At 38.3% G+C, this 25,374-nt stretch overlaps 1 protein-coding gene across 3 annotated transcripts in view; it reads left to right on the top strand.

The window, feature by feature from the left end:
* TBL1X (transducin beta like 1 X-linked) overlaps window positions 1-25,374 on the top strand; it is a 377,352-nt gene that overhangs the window by 322,400 nt on the left and 29,578 nt on the right. For all 3 annotated transcript variants that reach the window (XM_036744222.1, XM_036744224.1, XM_036744223.1), the window contains exons 7-11: window positions 4,869-5,133; window positions 20,258-20,390; window positions 21,376-21,517; window positions 22,337-22,400; window positions 22,515-22,612. In XM_036744222.1, the coding sequence (XP_036600117.1) occupies window positions 4,869-5,133; window positions 20,258-20,390; window positions 21,376-21,517; window positions 22,337-22,400; window positions 22,515-22,612 (702 nt within the window). The remainder of the gene's footprint in view (window positions 1-4,868; window positions 5,134-20,257; window positions 20,391-21,375; window positions 21,518-22,336; window positions 22,401-22,514; window positions 22,613-25,374) is intronic.

Here is a 25,374-nt window from a genome sequence, read left to right on the forward strand (position 1 = left end):
TACTTTTTAGGTCTTCTGTGTGCTCTCTCAACTGCCTCCATTTCTCTCTCTTCCCGCTGTTCCTTTAAGTGCTTGATCGGTGTGTTTCTATTCTATCCCATTCTCAGCAAACCCTTCCTCCTCTGCCTTGTCTCACTCTTTCAGCTCTCCCACAATAGGTCATGGGATTTAGAATGGAAGCCAAGAGATCATCCATTCACAAGATTATAGTACCAGACTTTATAAATAAATAAGTAAATAAATAAAGGAATAAAGTCCTCATAGGCTATTTATTTAGTCCCAACATCCTCCCTCCCACCTCCTTTTATAGACTCAGAAATTGAAACTTTGCAACGTTGTGACTTACCTGGTCACGCAGGTAGTAAGCATTAAAGGTGGGGTTTGATCTCTTGTCCTCTGACTCTGCCACATCATCTCTTCTTGGAACCCCCTTCACAGGTTTAACTCACCCAAGGTCATCTAAGACAGTGATAATATAATGAGAGGCAAAATGAAATAACACCTCATTTATCACTGATGTCTTTAGGAGTTAAAGAAAAAAACAGAATTTTAAAATGTTTAAGTGAGAGAGGTTTTAATAATTAATTTAGGCAGTTATTGCTTTTAATATCATCGTTGCTAGGGTCAAATAAGTACATATTCTTTTTTTCTTTCTTTAGTTAGTGCTTGTATTCAAAAGAAACTTACGTTTTTCTGATACTGCTGACTGAACCTAGTCAGTTCATTGCCGAAAATGTCACAATGAAAACATGTGCAAAATGTACTTTTAATGCATTTATACATCAAGTCAGGGCCATCTCTGCAGGTTCAGATTTCATATGGTTACAGTGTGTGAATTTGCTTAGACTAAAAGGAATTTTCTGCTGTGTGTGGAGAACTGTGCAGAGCTCTCAGAATCAGAAACTTAAATTGATGTAGATGCGAGCAAGGAGTCCAGCTGAGAGGAAGAGCTCATCCAGATAGGAAATTTAAATATTTCTGTAATTGTTCAGTTAATGGAATCAATATTTGGTCAAGGTCTAAACCCAAGAATGGGTTTCACATTCACCTCAAATACAATCTTAATCCAAGATTGGTAAATAACTTATTTTAATATATGAAATGAACAGATTCCATAGAAGTTAGGTCTGGATTCATGCAGGATAGGTTAACTCTTGAAGACACCCCTGACTTTGACTTGAAACCTTGAAAGAACTAATATTAGAACATGTAAAGGCGGGTTATTCATAGAGATTTCCTAAGCTCCAAAAATAATACCAATTTTAGTACAAAAATGTGCACTAGTTTCTAAATTTCCTTAGTGTTTAAGTGACAGTGCTTATGAGCCAGTTTATCATACATTTGTTAAATACCTTCTACCTGTAAAGCCTATTGTGTGAGAAATAAAATGGCGTAGGACATAGAGGGCAAGTCGTCAAGTCAGACATAGGTCCCAGGCCTGCCTCTGAAACACCTAGCTGTGGGACCATGAGCAAGTAATAAAATCTCCAGATGCTCTTGGTATCATAAGCCGAAAATCTCTTAACTGCTCCATCCAGTGCCTTTTTTTCAGTCTTCGTATTTCTCATAAGGCATCCCCTCTTACAGCCTTTTCTGGGTTTTCATGGCATTGCTTTTTGTTGGTCTTCCTCCTCCTTAACTGACCACTATTTCTTAATCTTTTTTTGCCAGATTATGCCTGTAATGGCTGAAAATCCTAGTCTGGGTATGGCTGAAAATCCTAGTCTGGGTCATGAGCTCCCCCCATAGTCTCTTACTTGATGACTACATCGACTCCTATGGGTTTTATAATTGTTGTATCTGCGCAGACTCCCTGATCTTTATATCCATCCCTAATTATGCTACTCAACTCCAATCCTCCGTCACCAACTGCCTGCTAAATGTTTCAAACTGGACTTTTGGCAGATCTCTCAAAGTCATCACGTCATTCTTTCTTTCCCCAGCCCCTTCTCAAACTCACCCCTCTTCTGAGCCTCCTTATTTCTACTGAGGGTACGATCAAGATAAAATGAGATGAATGTTCATCTTTGACTCCTTTCTTCACGCCCTATAGCCAGTTAGCTAGAAAATCTTATCATTTTATGACAGTGCTTTTCACTAGCATCTCTCCAAGCCGTCCTCTTCGCTGCACTGCCACAGTTTAGACTCTCAGTACCTGTCATCTGGACTGCTTCAAGAACCTCCTAACTGACTTCCCTGCCTTAAATCTCCCTTTCTCCAGCCTGTCCTCCACACAGCCGCTAAATCGATATTCTTAAAGTACGGGTCTAACCCTGAAACTCCCCTGCTCAGGAAGCTTCTGTAGCCCCCTACAGCCCCTAGGATAACTCCTCTTTGGCGTTTAACGACCTTCACAGTTTGACTCCCGCCTGTCTTTCCAGACTTGTTTGTCCTTGCTTCCTCTCACTCTCTGCCCCCTACAGCCAAACTGACCCATGTGCCATTCCTTGTCAGTGACGTTTCTTCTCCAGCCTCCAGATCCCTCATGCTGGGAATGCTCGTCCTCCTGGTCGCTGCTTCTTAGAATCTCGAGCCCTCATCAGAGCTCAGCTTGAGGGCCGCCACCTGTGGAGCCTTTCATTATCCCGGAGCTGTAGCCATTTTTTGCCATTATATCATTATCACAGTTCTTGGCACATAGTAGGTGCTTTATAAGTATGTGCTAAATTGATTAAGTTACAGATAAACCACCTGTTGCCGTTGGTGAACAGTTTCCATACCGGTGAAATGACAGGTCCAAAGATAAAATAAGATATAGTCCTCAAATCAATAGACGGGATAAGACTTGTACAGTGATAACCATGCCACAGCATGGAATGTGATGGGTACGAACAAAATGCTGTGAGAAATTGGAGGAGGAGGAGGAGATGACTTCCACGTGGGGGAGGAGGGACGGTTCTGGGGAGGAGGAGTTGGGACTTGGGGGAATAATTAACGATAATATTAACAATGTTTATATTGTTACTCAGTAAAGTATGGATATAGTGCAGTATGTAATATATGTTGGTACGACATACATACGTATAAGCAATTCCCAGTACATGCACACTGCATGTTATTGTTAACAGCGTTAACAGTGTTAACAACAACCACCAGTACATACATACTACCAGTTAACATTTATATAGTGCTTACTGCATACCAAGCCCTGTACTTGTCACCTTACAACGACTATTTCATTTGGTCCTTACAACAGCCCTGGGAGGTAAGATCTATTGTTAACCCCATTGTACAGATAAAGAAACGGAGGCAAACAGATCAAATGACACACAGCAAGGAAGTATCTAGGACAGGATTTGAACTCAGGTCCTCCTGACTCTGTGCCCATTGTGCTGTCCACTGTGTGACCTAGCTGCCCACCGGACATGGAGAAACAGCCGTAGCAAAGGCAAGGGAAGAATGGGAACAATAGGTATATCGTTTGGGCTGAAATAGGAGTATTTAAAAGAGTCTTAGGACAAAACTAAAAAGGTAGGTTGGAACCAAATTGTAAAGGGCCTAGAATGCCAGAATGAGGATCGTGATATCAAGCACTGCATTTAGGCATTCTTGGATTAAGATTGTATTTGAGGTGAATGTGAAACCCATTCTTGGGTTTAGACCTTGACCAAATATTGATTCCATTAATTCCATTGATTCCATTATGCCTTCTCTCCCAAAAACCAACCCTATATTTATGTTTATTTTTACATGTATTTATAATATGTGTGCTTATATTTGTATATTATATTGCTTATGTATGTAGTATTAAAGCATATATAGTGCAGTATACGGTATATGTTGCATGTGGTACAACATACATGTATAAGCGCTTACCAGTACATGCATACTGCGTGCGTTATTATTCTATTCTATACAAAAATGTGCATATTGTATGCATACATATGTAAGCAATAATACTACATGCATTATTATATATGTATTATATCTAGACATAAATGATGTCATACAGCATACACATATGAACAATACTACTACATACACCCTACATGTGTTATCATATATGTGTTATAACGTGTACATCGTAGGCATACGTATATAAGCAATACTTCTATGTAAGTTACTACATGCATTATTATATACATACAGTATATACCTGCTCTATATAGACAGACATACACAGTGCTCCTCCATCCAGAGTAATGTGTGTGGTATGTATAAGCAATAATACTCCAGGTCTACGACATGGTTCTATACACATTATAATCTGTATGTTATACGCACACATGTAAACAGCACTAGTATATGCATTATCACATATGTTCTATACATATGTAAACAGTACTGCTATATACAGTGTTATATGTGGTATGTAGCGTGCACATATGAACAATCCTTCTACATATGACATGGCCTAATTTCAGTGCATATGGTAGTATGCATACATAACAACAATAATAGTGTATGTGGTGGTTTTGCTTTTATTTATATATATATATATACATGTACATATGTGTGTGTGTGTGTGTGTGTGTGTGTGTTGTCCACTCCTTGAGGGAACCAGCAATTTCATTTCTGTAATGATGTGTCCAGTGCCTAACACAGAGTAGGTGCCTAATAAATGCTTATTGATTAAAGAAAGAATTCTAGCTCTGGAGTTAAAAGACCTGACTTAAGATCCTGTCTGGGACGCTTCGCTCCTGTGTGGCAGGGGCAGTCACTTCTGACGCCTTGGCTTCCTCGTCTATAGAACAAAGGGGTGAGACGAGATGGCCTTTGGAAGCCTTTCTCTCTCAAAGTCTGTGATCCTGCGACCCTGGGATGGACTCAGCGTATTCACAGGAGATTGTCCCTACGGACCCTTCTCAGAGAATCACTTCTGTCTCTAGGAAAGCGCCTGTAACCATCACCGTTGTTTTCTTTTCCAGGATGGTACAGTCTTTGATGGCCGCCCCATAGAGTCCCTATCGCTAATAGACGCCGTGATGCCTGATGTTGTACAGACCCGACAGCAAGCGTTCAGAGAAAAATTAGCTCAGCAGCAAGCCAATGCAGCAGCAGCAGCCGCAGCCGCAGCCGCCGCCGCCACGGCCGCAGCCGCCGCAGCCACCCCAGCAGCCGTCTCTCAGCAGAACCCACCAAAGAATGGAGAAGCCACTGTGAATGGGGAAGAGAATGGGGCACATGCAATAAGTGAGTGCAGCGCCTGTGTGGCTCTTTGATCCTAGCAGTGGGTTTTCTCTCTCAAGTGGTAAAGAAAGTGGGAAAGTTGGAAAGAACCGATCCTTAGAATTCATCTGTTTTTTAAAAATATGTAATCGAGTTCAACCCTTCCATGTCATGTACTGAAAAGATCTGAGATTTCCTTTAGCGTGAGTATTTTATTTACCAGCATAGGTCTTAGTAGCTAGCTGATAGATGGAAAAAGCAAGGAAGGGAGGGAGGGGTGGAAGAAGGAAGGAAGGAAGGGAGGGAGGGAGGAAGGAAGGGAAGGAGAGAAAAAGGGGAGGGAGGGAAAGAGAGAGGAAGAAAGAAAGAGAGGGAAGGAAGACAGGAAAGAAAAGAAGGAAGGAAACCACTTATTAAGTATCTACTTAATGCGTGCCAGCCTACTGTGCTAAGCTCTTTAAAAAGATTACTTCATTCAATCCTCACAAAATTATAGGATCTGAGATCATACATCTGAAAGTAAACCTTCAATGCCACCTAGAAGTTCAACCTCTCATTTGACAGATGGGGAAATTGAACCCCAGAGAGTTTAAATGACTCCCTCAGCTAGTTAAGTGCCTGAGTCTAAATCTGGATTCAGTTCCCCTAGCTCCAGAGTCCACACACTTTGCACTACTGGATAAAATATTGAAGGGCAGGTCAAGAGGTCTTGAGTTTAAATCTTCCCTCGGAATCATATGAGCTATGTGCAAGTCACTTGATAGTGGGCCTCTGTTTTTCTCTCTGTAAAATAAGGATGATAATAGCACCTACTTCAAAAGGCGGCTGTATAAGGATCAAATGACATATGTAAAGTGCTTTACAAACATTATTATTCATCTCTCCAGGTTTGGCCAGCCTGGTTCTCTGACAGCAGATACACTGTTGTTTTCCAGATCCGCATTCAAAGCATTTCTAGTGTTAAAGAGTAACCATCAGAAATTGTACTCTGCTAGCTTAGCCAGGATTTCACAACCACCGCGAAGCATTTCAGTAGGATTTTAGTAGAGACACTAGACAGTTAACAGAGTAATAGTGTCTTAGGGTCATTTGGTCCAAATTTACAGCTAGTACTTTAATCCCGTCTATGATATCCAGCTTTTGTTCAGACATAAGTAGCTAAAGGGGAGCTGAGTATCTAAGAATTCCAGTTTTATACCCCCAAAAATCTTTTATTGGGGCCAAATCTGCATCCCTACAACTTGCACCCATTTTGGTCTTCGTTTTATCCCGAGGGAATGACACAAAGGAAGTTTATTTGCTCTTCCCAGTAACCACCTTTTAGGTATTTAAAAATGTTATTGTAACCCTGCCTAAGGCTTCTTCTTGCAGGTCTTCATTTTATGTGGTATCCAGATCCTTCTCCAACCTTGTCGGCGTTTTCATTGTCCCCCTTAAATCGTGGGGAGCACATTCGTTGCTCAAGATGTGTTCTGACCAGCTCAAGATAGTGTGGAATTACTTTCTCTCTTGTTTTGACAGTGGTATTGTACTGTTGGTTTGTATTGCAGGCAACAAAAGCCCCTCGGTCTTTTCCAGAAGAACTATTTTTAAAAACAGTTTTCCCCATCTTGTACTTACAGTCGATATTATCAGCCTGAGTGCAAGGATTCATATCATAGGTATTATGCTTCATCCTGTTAGTGTGTTCCTATGATACTCTTTGAATCTTCAGTCCGTATTTGCTATCCATCACCGGGGTGACATCTACACATTTGGAAAGGATGACTTCTGTATTTTTGTCCAAGTTATTAATGTTAATGCTTTCCCACTGAGGTTATCTCCAATTTATCTAGAATGTATTTTGTTTGTACATGGTAGTTTGCTTGTCATCTCTCCCTTTAGATCGTGAATTCCTCAAGGACCACAGGGACAGTTTTTTACTTTCTTTGTATCTCCAGGACTTAGTATATATAGGTGCTTAATAAATGCTTGTTGGCTTGATAAAGATTGAGAACAGGAAAGGACCAAGGACATGATCTTGTGGCAGGATGCTAGAGATCTATGGACCAGCATTTTGTGTGTGTTCGTATGACCAAATCTAACTCTACTATTATCTAATCTACATTTTTCCATCTTCTGCATGAAAATATCATTAAGAGATTTTTTTAATGCTTTGCTAAAATTTGCTAAAATATACTATGTTTATAGCATTCTTCTCATCAGCCTTTTAACAGCCTCTGAGAAAATGAAATAAGGTTAGTTTGGCATAGCTCATTCTTTGTGTGCCTATTTGTGCATTTACTTTGTGCAAATGATCACCACTCAAGGTTAAGAGTTTTGGGTTCAAGTGTCTCCAACAACACTTAGTTGGGGCAGCTGACTGGCGCAGTAGATAAAAGAAGTCTGATCTTAGACACTAGCAATTCACTTAACACTGATTGCCTTAAAAAAAAACAAACCCATTCATAAGTTTTCTCATCTAAGATGGGAATGATAAATGAAGGCACAACCAGTCTGAAAGCTTGTTGTGAAGAAAACACCTTGTGGTGCATGAAATGCTGTGTCACTATGGCTTGTGAGCATCATTACTATTATCTGCTTAGTAATCTTTAAAATCTGTCACCAAAAAAAAGAAAAAAATTGTCCACTATCCATCTTTTCTCCTATTGTCACCTTCTCTATCTCTTGTATAGCTCAGAAATTAACCACAGGGGTTCCTTCATTGCATGGGCACGTTCTTTCAGTCTTGATTCACCTGGGCCCAGAGACTTGAATCAGCTGTGGGAAGCCGTAAAATGTTCCCTTACCATCTGTCCGGACTCTTCAATTCCTTCTTAACTGTGTTCGTTATGCCCTGTGTCATTTGAAGACCATTCTCATTGATAGAGAAGGAAACAGAATTAGAGTTTGGTGATTCAGCGTCTTCTCTGCCACTTGCTAATATTATCCTGTCTGGCCTTATGGTACAGGCCTAACACTTTCATATTCTTCTTCTTAATCCAAATAGAATTTTTAAATCGGCTTTTGTCACGCTTAGCATTTACTCTTTAAGTCTTTCTTGCACTGTTTTGACAAGTATGTTGTTGTTATGGAGTCGTATCATTTGTGTGTGCCATTCTTTGTGACCCCATTTGGAGTTTTCTTGGCAGAGATACTGGAGTGGTTTGCTATTTCCTTCTCCAGTTCTTTTCACAGGTGGGGAAACTGAGGCAAACAGGGTTAAATGACTTGCCCAGGGTCACACAGCTAGAAAGCATCTGAGGCCAGATTTGAACTCAGGAAGATGAATCTTTCCGATTCCAGGCCCAGCACTGTATCCACTATACTGCCTAACTTCCAGACAAGTCTGTACCACCCCTTTTTGCTGGTTCTTCTTAACATGCCCTTCTTTTTTCCTTCTGTCTGAATCCTTTTAACATCTGAGCTCATTAGAAAGCTAGTAATTCCACTGTTACATTGGTGGGTTTTTTTTTAAGGTTTCTCCCTCCTTTATTAATCTAGATCATTTTGTGATCGATGATCTTAGCAGCACATATATGTCTGCATGCATGTGCATGTGCGTACTTACGTTTGTGTACATGAGCAGAGACATACGTGCACATCTTTACACATCTACACACACAGAGATTTCAAGTCCTTATCAGCACTGTGTCTTTCCTCTCTGGAACCTTTTTTATCTGTATTAGAAAAGTATCTTCTAGTTCCCCCACCTAACAGCAGGTGTATGCAGTGCTATTAATATCAAGCCTGTTTTTCATTCCTTTTTTCCTTACCCAAAGACTCTCATTTACTCTTTAATCCTAAGATTTGTGAATTTCCTTGCAGGTTTATTCTCTTAATTAATACAATTAATTATGATTAATACAGTTAATCACTCAGTGAGCATTTAAGTACCAGTTATATGCCAGGCACCTCTAGGTGCTAGAAGTAAAAATAACCCCGACAACAATAATAATGATAACTGTGCCAGGCACTGTATGGAGTACTTTATAATCGTTTTCTCATTTAATCCTCGCAACAACCCTGTAAGGTAGTAGTAATAATAATATTAATAATAAAATTAATAATATTAATAATTACACTCATATAGAACCATGTACGAGGTAATGTGTTCAGCACTTTACAGTTATCATCTCCTCACAACAACTCTTCGAGGTGGGTGCTATTATGGTCTTCATTCTACAGAGGAAGAAACTGAGGCAGACAGAAGTGAAGGGACTTGCCTAACTGTCACACGGCTTGTAAGTGTCTGAGGCTTGATTTGAACAAGGGTCTTCCTGACTCCAGGCATGGTTCTCTCTCCACGGTGGCACCACCTAGCTGCCCAACAAAAGCAAAACACTCCCTGCCGGAGAGCTTGCATTCTCCTGAGAAAGACAAACATACAGAATACAGTTAGCCCTTCCACATCATAGGGGTTAGGGTGAGGTGCCACCATGGTTCAGAAAATCCACATAAAACTCCCTCTGTACCAGAGAAAAAATCTGAATTATTGTGGGATTAAAAGATAAAATATGTCAATATTACAAAATACTATACAAATGTTTTATGCATTTCTGAGCTTCTTCTGTGTCACCTTCTGGCTGAAAAGTGTTGCCTGTAGCTTCTGCAAAATTCCCCCAAAATTCCCATTTAATTTCTTATGCCGACCCACAATATATCACAGCTGTGATGGGGAAAGTCATGAGGTGGAAGGGATAACTTTACCAAAAGCCTTCGTGTAGTTTTAAGGTAATAAAACACTTTTGGAATCCTCTGTAGGCACATGGTAATGGAGGTGAGAGGGTGAGGGCATCACAAGAAGCTGGGAGTTATCAGGCAAGGCCTCACTGCAGAAGGTGGCATGGAGCTATCTTTCAAAGGAAATTAGGAGTTTTGAGAGACAGTACGTTTCCAGCATTGGCTACAGAGACGTAAGATGGGAGTATCATATATCAAAAGCTGTAAGAAGGCCTGTTTGGCTGAACCATGGCGTATATGAAGGGGAGTACAGTGTAATCGAGCTAGAAAGGTAATTTAGGGCCAGGTTGTGAAGAACTTCTGAACACAAAAAAGTTTCTGTTTGATCCTAGGGATGCTATTCAATCCCTGTAATTTATTGAGTAAGGGAATGAACCTTGTCAAAACTGACTAAGAATATCACTTTGGCAGCTCTGTGGAGGACAGATCAAAGAAATAGGAAAAGGACCAGTAGGGAAGAGAATATTTCGTAATCGCTTTTTTTAGTGACAGAGAACTAAGGGGTTGCTCATCAGCTGTGAGGGATGACTATACATATTAAGATATATAAATCTAAGAAATGATGAAAGGGATGGTTTTAGAGAAACCTGGAAAAACTCGTATAAACCAATTCAAAGTGACGTGAGCAGAACCAGGAGAATAATTTACATAATGACACTACAAAGATAATTTTGAAAGACTTGACAGCTTTGATCAAAATAATGGCCAACCACAATCTGAAGGACCATTGATGAACCATACTGCCTATTTCCTGACAGAGAAATAATGGACTCATGATTCAAAATGAGGCATATATTTTTTGAACATCATCCATGAGGAAATTTTTTCTTTATTTATGCATAGATGTTACAAGAGTTTTATTTTTCTTTTTTCCAATTATGGGGTAAGGTGAAAGAAAGAAAATAGATTTTTATTAATTAAAAAAGGTTTAATATAATTTTTGAAAAAAGATAAGGTTTGGGTAGAATCTCCATTGCATCTCTGCCACACCGCCTTCAGGAAGGCATATTTAACCGTGGGTAAGTCCCTCAAAGTTTCCTTATTTATAAATTGAGGGCTTTGGATTTGTCTCTAAGCTCTAAATTTATTATTCTTTGTTAGGTCTGCATCCTGTAGTTTCCCCCTCAGTAAGGATTCACCAGCCGCCACTGCTCATCTTTTCCTTCTAGTAACAGGATTCATTGCAACTGTCAGAGCCTGTGAATATACCTTATTTTTTCTTATTTTCTTGTTTTAGACCTTCATAGCTTCTAGCTTAGTGTGATCTTGAAACTTAGATACGCCTTTCCTCACATACTACCCAGTTTAAAAAAACTCAAGTAATCAACCTAAGAATTTTATCTGACTGATTAATGAAATCAATTGCTTTTGCCTTAAATCTAAAAATTCCGTTTGTGGAAACCCACAAATCCCATTTCAGTTCTTTATCCTGTATGGTCTCAATCAATAGCTTAGTGAAACCTGTCATCTCAGCGGATTCCCTCTTTGGGGATCAGGTTCAGAGGGCGTGGATTTTGTGCGTCTGAATGTGTCTGTGCGTCTGCTTATCTTACTTATATGACAACTGTGTTGCTTACTTGAAGATTGTGTTCTTCAGTCCAGCTGTACAGCTGTCAAGAACTGTATAATTGAATTGATTACTGCGTTGATGGCTTACACCATTCAGACACCATAGTTCTTATCCCTATGGCCCCATGATATGTAACACTTGACAGCTGTCTGGGATCACAAGGACGCCTGCCGCCACACCCTGTAACAGCCTGACCAAAATGTAGAAGTGCACACATATAAATTCAGAGAAGACATTTCTCTTAGCTCACAAATTAGATCAGGAATTTATTGCTAATAATAAACATAACTCATTATAGCCTGGCTTAGAAAATCCTGTTTTTGGGGTAAAAATAAGGAGACTTTATCATCATCTCTGCAATCACCGTCTAGAGAAATAATGATAAAATTTAGTTGGTGATCAGAAAGAGGTAAAAATAAAAGAGGAAGGGTTTAATTTATTGTGTCTAACTCTGCATATGGTAGTATACTCCTTTAGTTACCAAACTGTATTAAATGAATTTTTTCTTCTTAAGTGTCTGTGTGTATGTGTGTGTGTGTTTTTAAAGAAAGCAGTTTTCTCAAGTGCCTAGTATATACAAGGCACCAAAGCCAACTTCCAGCCTTAAGGACTCTCTTATAGTCTACTGGAGAGATTCTGCAGTTAGAAACATAATTAAATCCAATATAATTTAAGAAGCATAACTGCAATGTTCTGAAAAAGGCTTTTACATAGGAAACACTGGAGTGGAACCTTGACTCTAGAGGTTCCGAGTAGCAGAGATAAGAAAAGATATCATTTCAGACCTGGAGGGATGACCTGTGAAAAGGCATGGAAATGGGAGATAATATGCTGAATTTATAGAACTTCAGTCATTGTCACACCATGGATTAGGGTTGGAAGGGACCTTAGTAGATGAGAAAACTGATGGTGGTCAACATTATAAAAAACAGTGGGGAGGTGAAGTGAGAATGACTGTTGAAGTAAAGACCGTTTGATAACCACCAAGGGAGAGAGAGATTTTGGTCGTGTTAAGAGTTGAAAGTCAAATTATGAGGGATTAAGAAGTGACTGGGCACAAAGAGTTGGGAAAAGTAAGGAAATGGAGGCGATAAATGTAGATGAGGTTTTTCTAGGTATTCAGCTATCAGATGATAACATAAGGAGATGACAGAATCAAATGAAGGGTTTTTTTTTATAATGATGGGATAGATCTGAGTACGTAAGCAAAAGTACAAGGTGACAATGAATAGGGAAAGATCAAAGATGTCAGGAGAAATGATCATTGAAGAGGAGACCAGAAAGATAGGGCTCTGAGCAAAAGGAGAGTGGGTGATCTTGACAAGGAAAAGAGGCATCCTCTCCTCAGAGACAGAGGTGGACCAAATGAGGTGGGAACGTGTGAGGTAGAAGAGAAGGGGGGAGGGTTCATGGGAGACAGCAAAAAATTAGGAAAAGGGCCTCTGCAGAGAAAACAAAGTAGGCAAGGTATCCTGAGGGCTTAAGAAGAGAGGAGATGGTTTGGAGCAGCTGCTGGTAGGGAATGCAGTGGAGAGTTCACCATGAAATAACAAAAAGACTTCTGTGTAGCAATCAGGGCACAGTTGAGATAAAATAAGATAAATTGGTAGAGGACCCAGACAGTAAAGGTCTGTGCCTTCCTCCAGAGGTATTCCACAGCACCAGAAGAGAAAGAGAATGACCCCAACTGTTCTCTTAATCTTCAGGAAAAGTAATTCACGTTGGTGTACACCTGAAGATTTTTGTGTCTAAGTGCAGATAAGTGGCATTTAGTCAGATAAAGTCTGCACAATCTTAAATTGCACAGAGGGAAGGGGCAAAACATTGCTTTGAAAGCCTTTGAGAAATCTCCTTTGATGACAATAATGTTATTGATTGCAGATGATACTGGAACTGATTTAAAATTATTTATTAACTGGCAACTATTAAACTGGTTGATTTCTGGTTCACTGTATATGTCAGGGAGGCAGTGTTTCATGGTGGATAAAATGTCTGACTTGAAGCCAGGCAGACCTCGGTTCACCTCCTGCCCTTGACTCTTATTAAATATATGACTCTGGGCAAATCACTTAAGCTCTATAAACCTCAGATAAATCTTTTAAGACTATAAATTCTATAGATTGCACTTATATAGCAATTTAAGGTTTTCAAAACACTTTACATATGTTACAACAACGCCGCAAAGTAGGTGCTGTTACTAGACTTACCTAACAGACGAGGAAACTGAGACAGAGAAGTTTAAGTGGCTTTCCCAGTGTCATACGTCAAAGTATCTGAGGTGGGATTTGAACTCGGGTTTTCCTAACTCCACGTCCCACACTCTATCCATGGATCCACCTAGCTGTTACTATGAGCAAAGTGCTATCTGTATCTAGGGGTTGGCAGGAAAGTTTCACACCAACAAAAGTACAGGTCCTTAATGTATTTATTTACACATACCACCGATATTCAGACTCTTCAAATTCGGGTGCCCCTGAAAAGGGCAATGAGTACCTCTCAGTTCGTTCCACAAACTATCCTTGGGTTTAGTTTTCTGCCTCATTTTGCAGATGCTAGAACTCTTCGCAGTCCTTTCTCTCTTAAATGTCATCTTCCCAAGAAATATTGTTCTTGGTCCCTGGCAAATAGTGTTTTTCTGTTTTTTTGTTGGTTTTGCTTTCTTTTGTTTTTTTAAGTGCCCTAAGTATTGCCTCCCTAAAATGCCTAATGGGTTCTACTTTTATTTAGGAAAATGATATAGAAGTTCTTAAAATAGACAGTAATTGTTATATCCTAGAACATCCATCAAGACGTCACAAAACAATGAGGACAGCAGCCATTCAGAAAGAACAGCGCTGTTTGAACAGAAGCTTTCCAGATAGAGAATGTTGACATCAGAAACATTGTGATTCCTGATGGATGGCTCACAGAGAAGAGCACCCCTGAAAGGATCTTATCTTTTCAGAGAAACGACATTCAAGCAGCCACTTGCCTCACAGCTTCCCAGTGGGCCTGTATGAATTAGGCTGCTCAGACAAGACATTAGTCTGATCCCCCTCACTGATGGTGGTATTGTGTCACCAACGGCAACATGTCGGTGCCCACTGTAATGAAGACTGGGAGGCAGAGGACTTAGGTTTAATTACTGATTCTGGCCTCCATCAAACTATGTGACTTTTAGCGAGTTACTTTATTATGACATATCTACATATTATTACTCTGTATATTTGTTTACCTTAAAAAAAATTAGTTTGTTCTATATCATGCCTAAGTTCTCTTCTTGCTATGAAATCCTATCATTTTAGGACTAATGGGATGATGACTTTATTATATACTTAAATGAAATAGCGAGTTGTACGTAATAGATTTACAGTTTCATGTGCAATCTTTTTTAATTATATAATGGAAATGCTTATTTTATCCCATAAATTAAAAATAAAACAAATTTTTTAAAATTTTTAAGGAGATTGATGGGGAAAAAATTTAACAAGAATTTAGATAGCATAAGCAACTGATTCAACTGGTTTCTAGAGGAAGGTGTAGCGTATATGTTGTGGGGATAACAAAACACAGAAAAATCAAGCAGAATGAAATCAGCAGAAACACAACTGCATACATACTAACTATAACTATATAAACAAAAATCAAGAAGGAAGGAAGGAAAACTAAGCCAAAGGTGGCTGGTCTTTAGCCTGGCCTGTGGGGCACCCAGAACAAAAGCATTTTCTTTGGCTTGTTAGATGTCTGCTAGATGGCTTGGTTTGTTCTGCCTTGTTTGAGGATAAATTGGGGGTAAGATTTTTACACCCTTGCTCTGTATGATCATGTGATGGCTTGTTTTTCTTAATAGTTGTTTATACTTTTTTTTAAAAATTAAAGGAAAAAAATCATCAACCCTTAAATGACAGAGGACCCAGTATTGCTTATTTAATGTGTACGACATGAACTTTGCTTTCTTGTGATATCACCATTACTTTTTTATCAAGTAAAGGAAATATGTCATGGATGCTGCTTAACTAAACTAATACTGATGGTATCAATTGTTTCATAGCAGGACCCGGGAGATGTTTGTAGCTATGTATGGCAGTATGTGTTAGATCAGTGTGCAGAAAACAGTGGATTAGAGATCAGTGGCCCTTGGTTTGCATAATTCCAGGTCTACAAATTAATATCTGTGAAACTTCAGGCAACTTACTTAACCTCTCTGGGTCTCTCCATTGAATCATCTATGAAATGAGATTGTGGCCTACAGGAACTGCAGTATCAGTAGTTCTCAAACTTTTTGGTCTCAGGAACCCTTTGTAAAAACTCTTAAAAATTGAAGATTCCCCACAGAGCTTTTGTTTGCATGAGTCATATATTTATTATTACTTACAGTGTTGGAAATTAATGCATCTTAGTATTATTTTGTTGTTGTTGTTAAGGCGTTTGTCATGTCTGATTCTTTGTGACCCTTTTTGGAGTTTTCTCAGCAAGGTTACTGGAGTGGTTTGCCATTTCCTTCTCCAGCATCCTTTACAGATGAGGAAACTGAGGCAAACATGGGGTAAGTGACTTGCCCAGGGTCACACAGCTAGTGTTTGAGATCGGATTTGAATTCAAGAAGATGAGTCTTCTGATTCTAAGCCTAGTGCTTTATCTACCTAGCTGCCCTGGTGTTGTTACAAAAATAAATTTCAACTCAGCAACCCCCTAGAAAGATCTTAGAAACCCTTAGTGGTCCCTGGACCGCACTTGGAGAATCACTGGGCTAGATTTCATTGTTATTATCACAATATTCTTGTCAGTCATTATACAAATGATGAATGATAAAGTAGAATGCAGATAAAATTCTGCTGGCTGCCAGGGAGACCTAACCTTCTGCCGAAATAGGCAATCCACAAAGCCCAGACTTACTCAGAAAGTAGTCGCTACATGCTGCTCACAACGGAAAGGCTGCTTAAAACTGTATCTGAAGGAAAACTGCCCGTGTCCTAAGATCAGCAATGAAATAAATCCCTGTTCTCCAGATGCTGAGAGCTGGTGAGAGTCCTAGTCTGAATTCCATTTTCTGTTTCATCATACCTAGCCTGAACCTCTGACCCTGACCGGTACTCACGTACTTGGACTCTTCTCCCAAGCAGCTTGGACCTCTAGGAGTCAGCCCACTTTGCTTCCTGCCCAAATACCCTGCTTTTTCTGCGTCCCCATGTCTAAGTTGCTCCCCCAGATATCAATCTTTGCTTCATCGACCTTAACCACATTTTTCCTTGGATTTGACTGATGAATTCCAACCCTTAGCCATCTCCTTTGACCTGGAAGTTTGTCCGTGGCTTCCAGTTTGGCCTGACACCCTAGATTTTTATCTTGGCCTTAGCATCAGGACTCACAGTCCTACCCTGACTTGGCTTTCAGCACTATGTTTTCCTGTCCTCCCCGTGGCTACTCATAACCGAAAAATCTCATTCATCTGACCCCTTCTCTCCAATCACAAAGCCACCTCCCTAGTTTATCACCTCTCACTTTCACCCCCTCTCACCTAAACTTGCCTCCTAATTGGTTTCCCTGCTTCTGTTCTCTCCCCCTCTCCAAGCCATCATCCACATAGCTGCCAAAGTGCTATTTCTAAAGCTCCAACCATAGTATTCTCCTGCTCAGAAAACAGCAGTGGCAACTCCTTGCTTTTCCTCGCATGATGAACTTCTGTCTCTTATTTCTGTATCTTTGTATAAGCTGCCCTCTGTGCCTCAAATCCCCTTCTTCCTTTCCTCCCCCTCTAGAATCTCTAGGCTTCCTTTTAGCTGAGCTTAAATATTTTCTCTTAGATGTGACTTTCGTGGCGCCTCCTTCATAGATGCCAGTATCTTCCCTAAAAAATTAACTTGTATTTTTTGTATATATTTATACACGTACATACTGTCCCTACTATAGATTTTGAATTCCTTGAGGACAGGGACTGTTTCATTTTTATTTTGCATCACCAGCACCTAGCACATTGCCCAGCAAGTAATAGGCTCATTGATTGTTTATTAAATCATGCAGATCAGCTAGACCAAGGGTGTCAGACACATGGTCCACATGCCACATGCAGTCCGTGATACTCCCAAGTGTGGTCTGAACCAGTTTAAAATGTAATTGGGAAATATTTAACAAAATAATATTTTTTTAAAAAAATAAATTATAGCTAAGTCAATACGTGGCTTGCAAGAATCTTTACATATGGTTTAGTGACCCCCATTTCTTAGGGAGTTTAACACCACCGATCTAGACCAAGGACTCATAGCCTAGGTTCCATGAACATGTTTTTAAAATGTTTTGATAACTGAATTTCAGCATAGCTAGGGTTTTTTGTAATTCTGTGTATTTTGTTTCATGTCCTTAAAAAACATTATTTTGAAAAGGAAGGGTCTGTAAGTTTCACAAGACTGTCCAAAAGAGCCCAGGACAGAAGAGCCCCTTATCTAGATAGTTCACCAGTAAGTTTCTGGTAAATAAGAAGGAACATTAATTATCACATCAGCTCGATTGGAGCAAGTTCCGTCATCTTCAGATACTATCGTGAGAATGAAATACATGACTTTTCAATTTCATTTTACTAGGTAGGAAGTACTTAGGATTTACTTGTTAAGAATGATTCAGTCCTACTACTTACTCACAGAGAAGCAATTAACTCAAATAACATTGGGCAGTTAGGTTTGCTTTACCATAGTGTATTAACTTGAAGGCAGAGTAGTGGATAGAGTACCTGGCCTGGAGTCAGAAAGACTCATCTTCCTGAGTTCAATTCCAGCCTCAGACCCTTGCTAGTTGTGTGACCCTGGCCAAGTTGCTTAACCCAGTTTGCCTCAGCTTTGTCATCTGTGAAATGAGATGGAAAAAGAAATGGCAAACCACTCTAGTATGTTTGTCCATGGGGTCATTGAAGAGTCATACATGGACATGTTGTCCCTACTATAGGTTTTGAATTCCTTGAGGACAGGGACTGTTTCGTTTTTGTTTTGTATTACCAGCACCTAGCACAGTGCCCAGCAAGTAAAGACTAAAACAAACGAACAACACAACTGTCAAATAAATATTCCAGATATTATTCCCATCTTATAGCTGAAGAAATTGATACTCAGAGAGGATAAGTATGTGTTGGAATAAATATGTCTCTGCTGCCCCAAGTCCAGTGTTTGTTGTACTATGCCACACTCTCTAAAGCAAGGCATGCATTATCAATACCTTTTCATCTCCTGGTGACCCTTAACACAAGGGATGCTTACAGACACAAATGTCCTAACGTACAGATTAATTTAAGAAGCAGTGGTTAGGTGCAACGGATTAAGAGATCCAGAGAGACTTTAAGGCAACTTTCTGAATCTTTGTGAACTTGTACTCTACGTGCTAACTCTGCTAGAGTCAAATTTGGCTCTGTGGTCATCATAACCAGCAACAAAATCCATCAGAGCTGGAAACAACCCTTCATTAATCTCCTTAACACCTTCTACCAGGCAGAGTAGATGTTTTGTACCAAGTTAAATGAAACATTCTATCCACAGTCCAAACAATCCAAATAAATCAGGGAAGTTCAAGTCAGGGCAAGAATTGGGTAAACTTTGTCATGTTGATTTCCCCTCAAGGTTTTTTGATGCCTTTTGTTGTTACATCAGAATAATCTTTGGATACATTCTCTCCTTCCTGTATCCTCTCCCCAACCCAGTGAGCCTTTGATCGTCATAACAACAGCAATGTAAACAAAACCAACCTATATAGATGACCATGTCTGAAAGTATATGTGGCATTCGGTACCCCTAGCTCCCCACTTCTCCAAGAAAAGGAGATGGATGCATTTTTTTAAAAAACAAAAAATTTCTGTATCTTGGTTTTTTTATCACCTACATACGGGTATCTGCCTTTATAGAGATCCATCCCTTATTTAAAAAAAAATAAAAGTTTTAATAGTTCATTAAAACTAACCAATATAGTAGAAAAGTCTGACATTATATTCATGATTCTACATGCCTAGCAGGTGCTTGCCTTCATTATCAGAAATATCCCTGATATTCTTGGTATTGCTCCAGCTCGTTAGCTAGCTCATCTTCTACACTTTGCATTAGGAGAGGCATCGCAAACTGCCCAGATACGGCATTGCCTACTTTATGGAGCAGATTGTTGAGATCTAAGATTTGATACTTCTGAAAGGGTGAGGAAAAGGCTAAGCTGTCTGATGTTTGTCCTCCTTCCCATTTTTTTCTTTTTCTTTATAGTCACTTTCTGAAAAGTAGAAGAGATTATTTTCCCCCTTTTTCTTTTCCCCTTAGTATTGCCTATGCCAGGAGGATTGTCCGATAAAACCTCTGAAAGCATTTAAATCATTGAAGGTCCTCTAGAAGATCCTTATCATATTATGGGGAGGGTAGTATTTTATGTGACAGAACCAGGATTCTCCCATTTCCCTACAACAGAGATTAATTTTTTTCTAGAAGGAAAAAACCCCAACTTTCTTTGGGATTTAATTGACCTCTGCTTCATTTGATGCTAATTTTCTGTTCTCCAGAGGGTATTAAAAAGTCCTATCCATGTAGTGTCAGAACCCTTCCACCATGGTGGATGTCTGAAGACCACACTAGTCATCACAATCTGCCCTGCTGACCAGATTTATTTCATATGGAATTGAAAGTGGGAGGCTGGGAGGAAATGCCATTATATTCTTAGTGAATATCCTTGCTGTATTAGGACAACTTTTTGTACTGTTCAGTGATGTAAGTGCCTCATTTCATCCCACGATGGAACCCGAACTAACAAGATGCTGGTGTTAGGCCCATCCCTTACCATAACCTAATAGTGGCTAAACTTGGCTATATTTTTAAAGTTCCTATTTTAAATCATGGGGTTTTTAAATATCTTTTACTACAGATAATCATTCAAAACCAATGGAAATTGATGGCGATGTTGAAATTCCACCCAACAAAGCAACAGTCCTTAGGGGCCATGAATCCGAGGTGTTCATTTGTGCCTGGAACCCTGTCAGTGATCTCCTAGCATCTGGGTAAGGCCATGGCTCAAGCCTTATGTATCTCTCATACTTCAGCATCCCCTGCAGACTTAGGGTATACCCAGATTGTATAACTACATTTTGATTTCAAAGCCCTGGAGTAGGTCTCTTATTACAAAGCTATTTGGTTTACCAACTAAAATCCAAATCATTGCCTTTTAGGAAGTGTTTACTTCTGGAGCATAATCTCATCTGCCTAGTTCCAGATGTCTTTCAAATATGTATCAACATGATGGACATCAGAAATTTCTCTATGCTACGTAGAGTGGAAAGTTCTATATCTCTTTACATTAGAAAAAGATACAGAAGAAATAAAAAATAGATCTTGTATCCAGAAAGGAACAGAAAGTAATTATTCACCTCTAGAACCCAGACTTTAGAATGTCACTCTTTTTTTAATGCTTTCTTCAGAAATTTCTACACTCTTTAAACAGTGATACCTCTACTGGTATATAAGTGTGGATTATACAACTGCCTTAATGTAGGCAAAGTATCTCTGTAGGATAAATCAGAAATGTACTTACTCACACCTCTACCATATATGAACCTATCGAGCTAAAGTCCAAGGAGACTGGTGGTCAGACCTCATAAGGTTCAGCCAAACCTTTTGCCAATGGGACTTCCATGTTCTTATCTCTTTTGTGTGCCACTGTAGAAGAGCGCCATCGCTAAAATCAGAACACTTTAGTCTCAGATTGGCCTCACAGCAGTTCACCTGAGGCAAGATTTCCTTCCAGAAAATATAGTACTAACATTTAAAATCAGTGCATAAAAAGTTAGGTTTTTATTTGTCAAAAAGGGAGGCTTGTATGGAAGACAAGGAAAAGAACCTATAAATCAGAAGAGTGAGGTATAGCGAAGTGACAGCTCAAAAAACACCCATTATAAATATATTGTTTCATTGTTTGGCACTGTCCACCGATATTCCTTTCCTCAAGGCCAGAAGCTAATTAATTGTGAATGCATTTTCATTTTGTAGGTCTGGAGACTCAACTGCAAGGATATGGAATCTTAATGAAAACAGTAATGGTGGTTCTACACAGCTAGTTTTGAGGCATTGTATACGAGAAGGAGGACACGATGTCCCTAGTAATAAAGATGTAACTTCATTGGACTGGAATGTAAGTACTGTAAAGATCGTTTAAATGCCCTGAAAGAGCACCCTTTGTAGAGAGTGGAACAATTACTGCGGAAAGTTTATCATCCGCATCTTTCCTAATATGATTCCATTATGACTCTATACTTTAAAAGTTGATCTGATGGTTCTGAAAGTAAGCCTCCCTGTGGGACAACTTGGCCCAGGTCAAGCCACGACAAATGGTTTTGAAATTGATATCAAGTTTTTATATTCAGATGAGGAAACTTAATGTTTCATTAGCAGCAGATCTACATATGTATTTGTTTATGAGTTAACGCATGTGACGTATGCTGTTCTTCTATGATTTTTTTCTTGTTTGAGTATTGATATTTTTTCCCTGCTCTCCTCCCTCAGGTGTTTTTAAGTTTTTCACAGGTTCCACAATTTCATTATAAATTCCATATTCATCAAATCTATGAATTATATCCAATATTAACATTAGTGCCTTTACTTGAGGGAGGCTAAGAAAAGGCACATCTGTGAGTTGTCAGGAGCTGTTTTTATAACATTCTGTACTGCCTATTTTAAATGAAGTCATTAATTAGAAACAGTATATATCTTAGACAGCATAAAATTTAGATTGCTAGAAATGGGTTTTTATAGCTCAGCGGTGTTTCTGTGTGGCTTATATTTTCATTAGGCACCAGTGTCCAAAGTAATCAAATTTGATGAACTGACACTTAACTTAAATTCTTACTTTAAAATGTGGACTAGGAATAAATTAACTTAAAAATAAATAAATAAAATGTGGACTAGGGTTGATGTGGCTAAAATCGTTTTTGCTTTTCTTTTTGTTCTCCAGAGTGATGGAACACTGTTGGCTACAGGTTCATATGATGGTTTTGCAAGAATATGGACAGAAGACGGTAAGTTGGATAGCGGTCATATTTTAAGGTAAAAGATAGTGGGACATCCTTTATTTTGATTGGGTGATCATACTCATGTTGTATAGTCAGCATTTTTTTGTTTTTACATGACAGGTAACCTGGCAAGCACCTTAGGTCAACATAAAGGTCCCATCTTTGCTTTAAAATGGAACAAAAAGGGGAATTACATTTTGAGTGCTGGTGTTGATAAAGTGAGTATTAGAAAAATGTAACCCTTTGATCAGTGAGTGTCCTGATTTGTGAACTCTTGACAATATAATGATTTCTTTGAATTCTAAAATTTCCCATTTTACCTGCCCAAAGACATCAAAAGAATTTGGGGTTCATTTATTCTTGTGGGTCTTGATCTCATCAAGTAGAAGAGATTAGATTACTCCTAAGTGGTTGAATAAATGCATTCCATATGATGAATTTTGAACAAGTTCCCAGTTTGAGGTACACAGTGCCTTGAAGGAGAGTAAAAAATAGCTGAATTAGACCCCTCATAACTTTTACCCAATAGATTATTTCAACAACAAAAAATGCTTTTCACTAACCATCTAATCTTTTTTTTCTAGTTTAATAAAATTATGTATCCTTTTATATCCATGATCTCAAACTCAAATGTTATAGTTGTTTTAAATTTATATTTAAATCACTCATACATTTATGCTATTATTCCCTAATATTCCCTAAAATTCCCTCTATTTCCAATTTGTTAATTTAATTGCATATTTGTTTGTTAAAAAGATAGCCAAAAACTAGGACTTGCAGTGGCTATAGGCAGTTTTTAGGGTTTGAAGGTTTGTGGCAAAGGCCATAAATTATACCCTTCTCTCCAGTGTCTCAGTATTTATAGACTTGCATAGGTGTTGCTACTCTTGTTCACTGGTCAGATTTGGGATTAAATTGTTCTGGTCACTGAATATAATTGCCATATTTGTGCAGTATCATTAGGTTACTACCGGATATAATTCATAGAAAAGACACTTTTTCAATGCATTGTTTTGGCATATGTTTTCCCAAGTCATGGCTCTTCTGGAAAATAAATATTAAAAGGAGCCCAACTAAGTATTCATACAAATTTGCCCCTATAATCAGAAATATTTAATGTTTTTATCTAATTATGTATCCAGCACTTACAATAATTATAAATTATCATGATTGATCATTATAAATATTATCATTTGTTATGTGATTTATTGTATTATTATAGTCTTACATTATAGGCAATCTAATATTATTAATTTATTATATTATAATTATTTGTGATAATTTTATTATAATTGATAATTATATTCTTATAATAATTTCAAACCATTGGGAAAGCATTTTGAGTTCTGATTTCTTTGTCATTATTTTAGCATTCAAGTTTTGAAAAATAAAATATATAACAAAATTGACCCCGTTAGGAATGCTACTGTTATCATCAAATAATATTTAGTAGGCTTCCATATATGGATCACCGTACTGGTAAATGTTGTATAGATTATATAAAATAGTGACACATCCTACCTTGGAGGCTAATGAATAGTAAAACAGGTGAAAACACAAAAAAGAAAAGCAATTTGTATGATTGTGACATTAATATTGTGTACCCTAAGTCCTGAGTATTTGAGTAATTAGATATTTCCCTCTCAATTCTTAACACAACAACATACCTCTGAGCTTGATTTTTATGGATTTATATGTCCAAATTAGAATTCACTTTTTTCTTAACCACAAATATTTTACATAATTTTTTTCCTGAGCAATATAATTCATAATAATAAGCTTTCTGATTTGTCTTCATCTCCTTCCTACTGAGGAATAAATGAAGACAGATAAATTTTTCTATTTGATGATTAAATTATTACCCATTAGTAAAATTATAATTAAAGTATCCATTTTGTGTTACTTTGGGGAAATAAATATGCACTTTGATAGACTTATTGCAATATAATGCTGCAATTTAGTGGAGAATAGCAGTAATTAAATAAATGGTATAATAGTAATAATTCAGAAAAGAACACTATTTAGGGGGAAATGCAATTTATGGGAGTACCGTGCTGGCCTTCCCAGTGTATTTATTTCGTAATGTTTGACAACTAAGCCAGGACTCAAAGTCCTAACAGTATTTTTCAGAATATTTGAAAATTGCAGCCCAAAAAAAAAAAAGTTTACTTTGTCCATCCCCAACTTTAAGAATTCATTAACTAGTAAACTTCAACTGTATTAAAAGTCAAGGTCTGAAAGATTTAATATTCTTCCTATATTCCCTTACTTTTATTTATCTGACTAGAACATCCAGTTACAAGAACATTATGGAAAAAAAGTTCTGTTAATTGGTCCAATTCTGACCCTATATTTGTAAACTATAGTTTTTAAAACAATTTTCTGAATGTCTTCTCCAGGTACCAATCAATAGAAATTTTCCTACAGTCTTGCTGAATAGCAGTTTTGTTATATGACTAGGAGGTTGAATTGGAAATGCTAGGAAATCAAAATTTCTGTTAATTGAGGGTTAATTGCAATTAATCTTTCCTGTCCGTCCCTCTTAAGTGAATGAAAGGACTGCAATTGACAGTATTTTCCAAAAACACCTTGAAGTAAGAGTTCTGCCTCTTTTAAAAAAAAAATTATTTTGGCAGAAGCAGGGCAGTTACTGAAGACAACTTTCACTAACCATAGAATAATGAACCTGCTTTACTGTGATTTGGCGCTGTTGGCACAGTGAAAATTTACAGTCAGGAGAAATGTCAGAATTGTCCATTTCTAGAGTTCTTCAGTTTGGTCAGATGCCAGATAATTTTTTATTAATCACTTTCTTACCTGGTCAGAAAGACAACTACAAATTGTTGGGTTTTGGTGTTAGCTTTTTTTTTTAATCCCAGGCAACAAGAGAGAAATCTGTAGCTTTCACCTGAGAAGATCATTAAAAATGTGCTGAGTTTCTTTCCTTTTAGCCGACTTTTTTTTTCTAGAAGAAACTTTC

The sequence above is a fragment of the Trichosurus vulpecula genome, chromosome 2, assembly GCF_011100635.1.
Source record: "Trichosurus vulpecula isolate mTriVul1 chromosome 2, mTriVul1.pri, whole genome shotgun sequence".
Taxonomy (NCBI): domain Eukaryota; kingdom Metazoa; phylum Chordata; class Mammalia; order Diprotodontia; family Phalangeridae; genus Trichosurus; species Trichosurus vulpecula.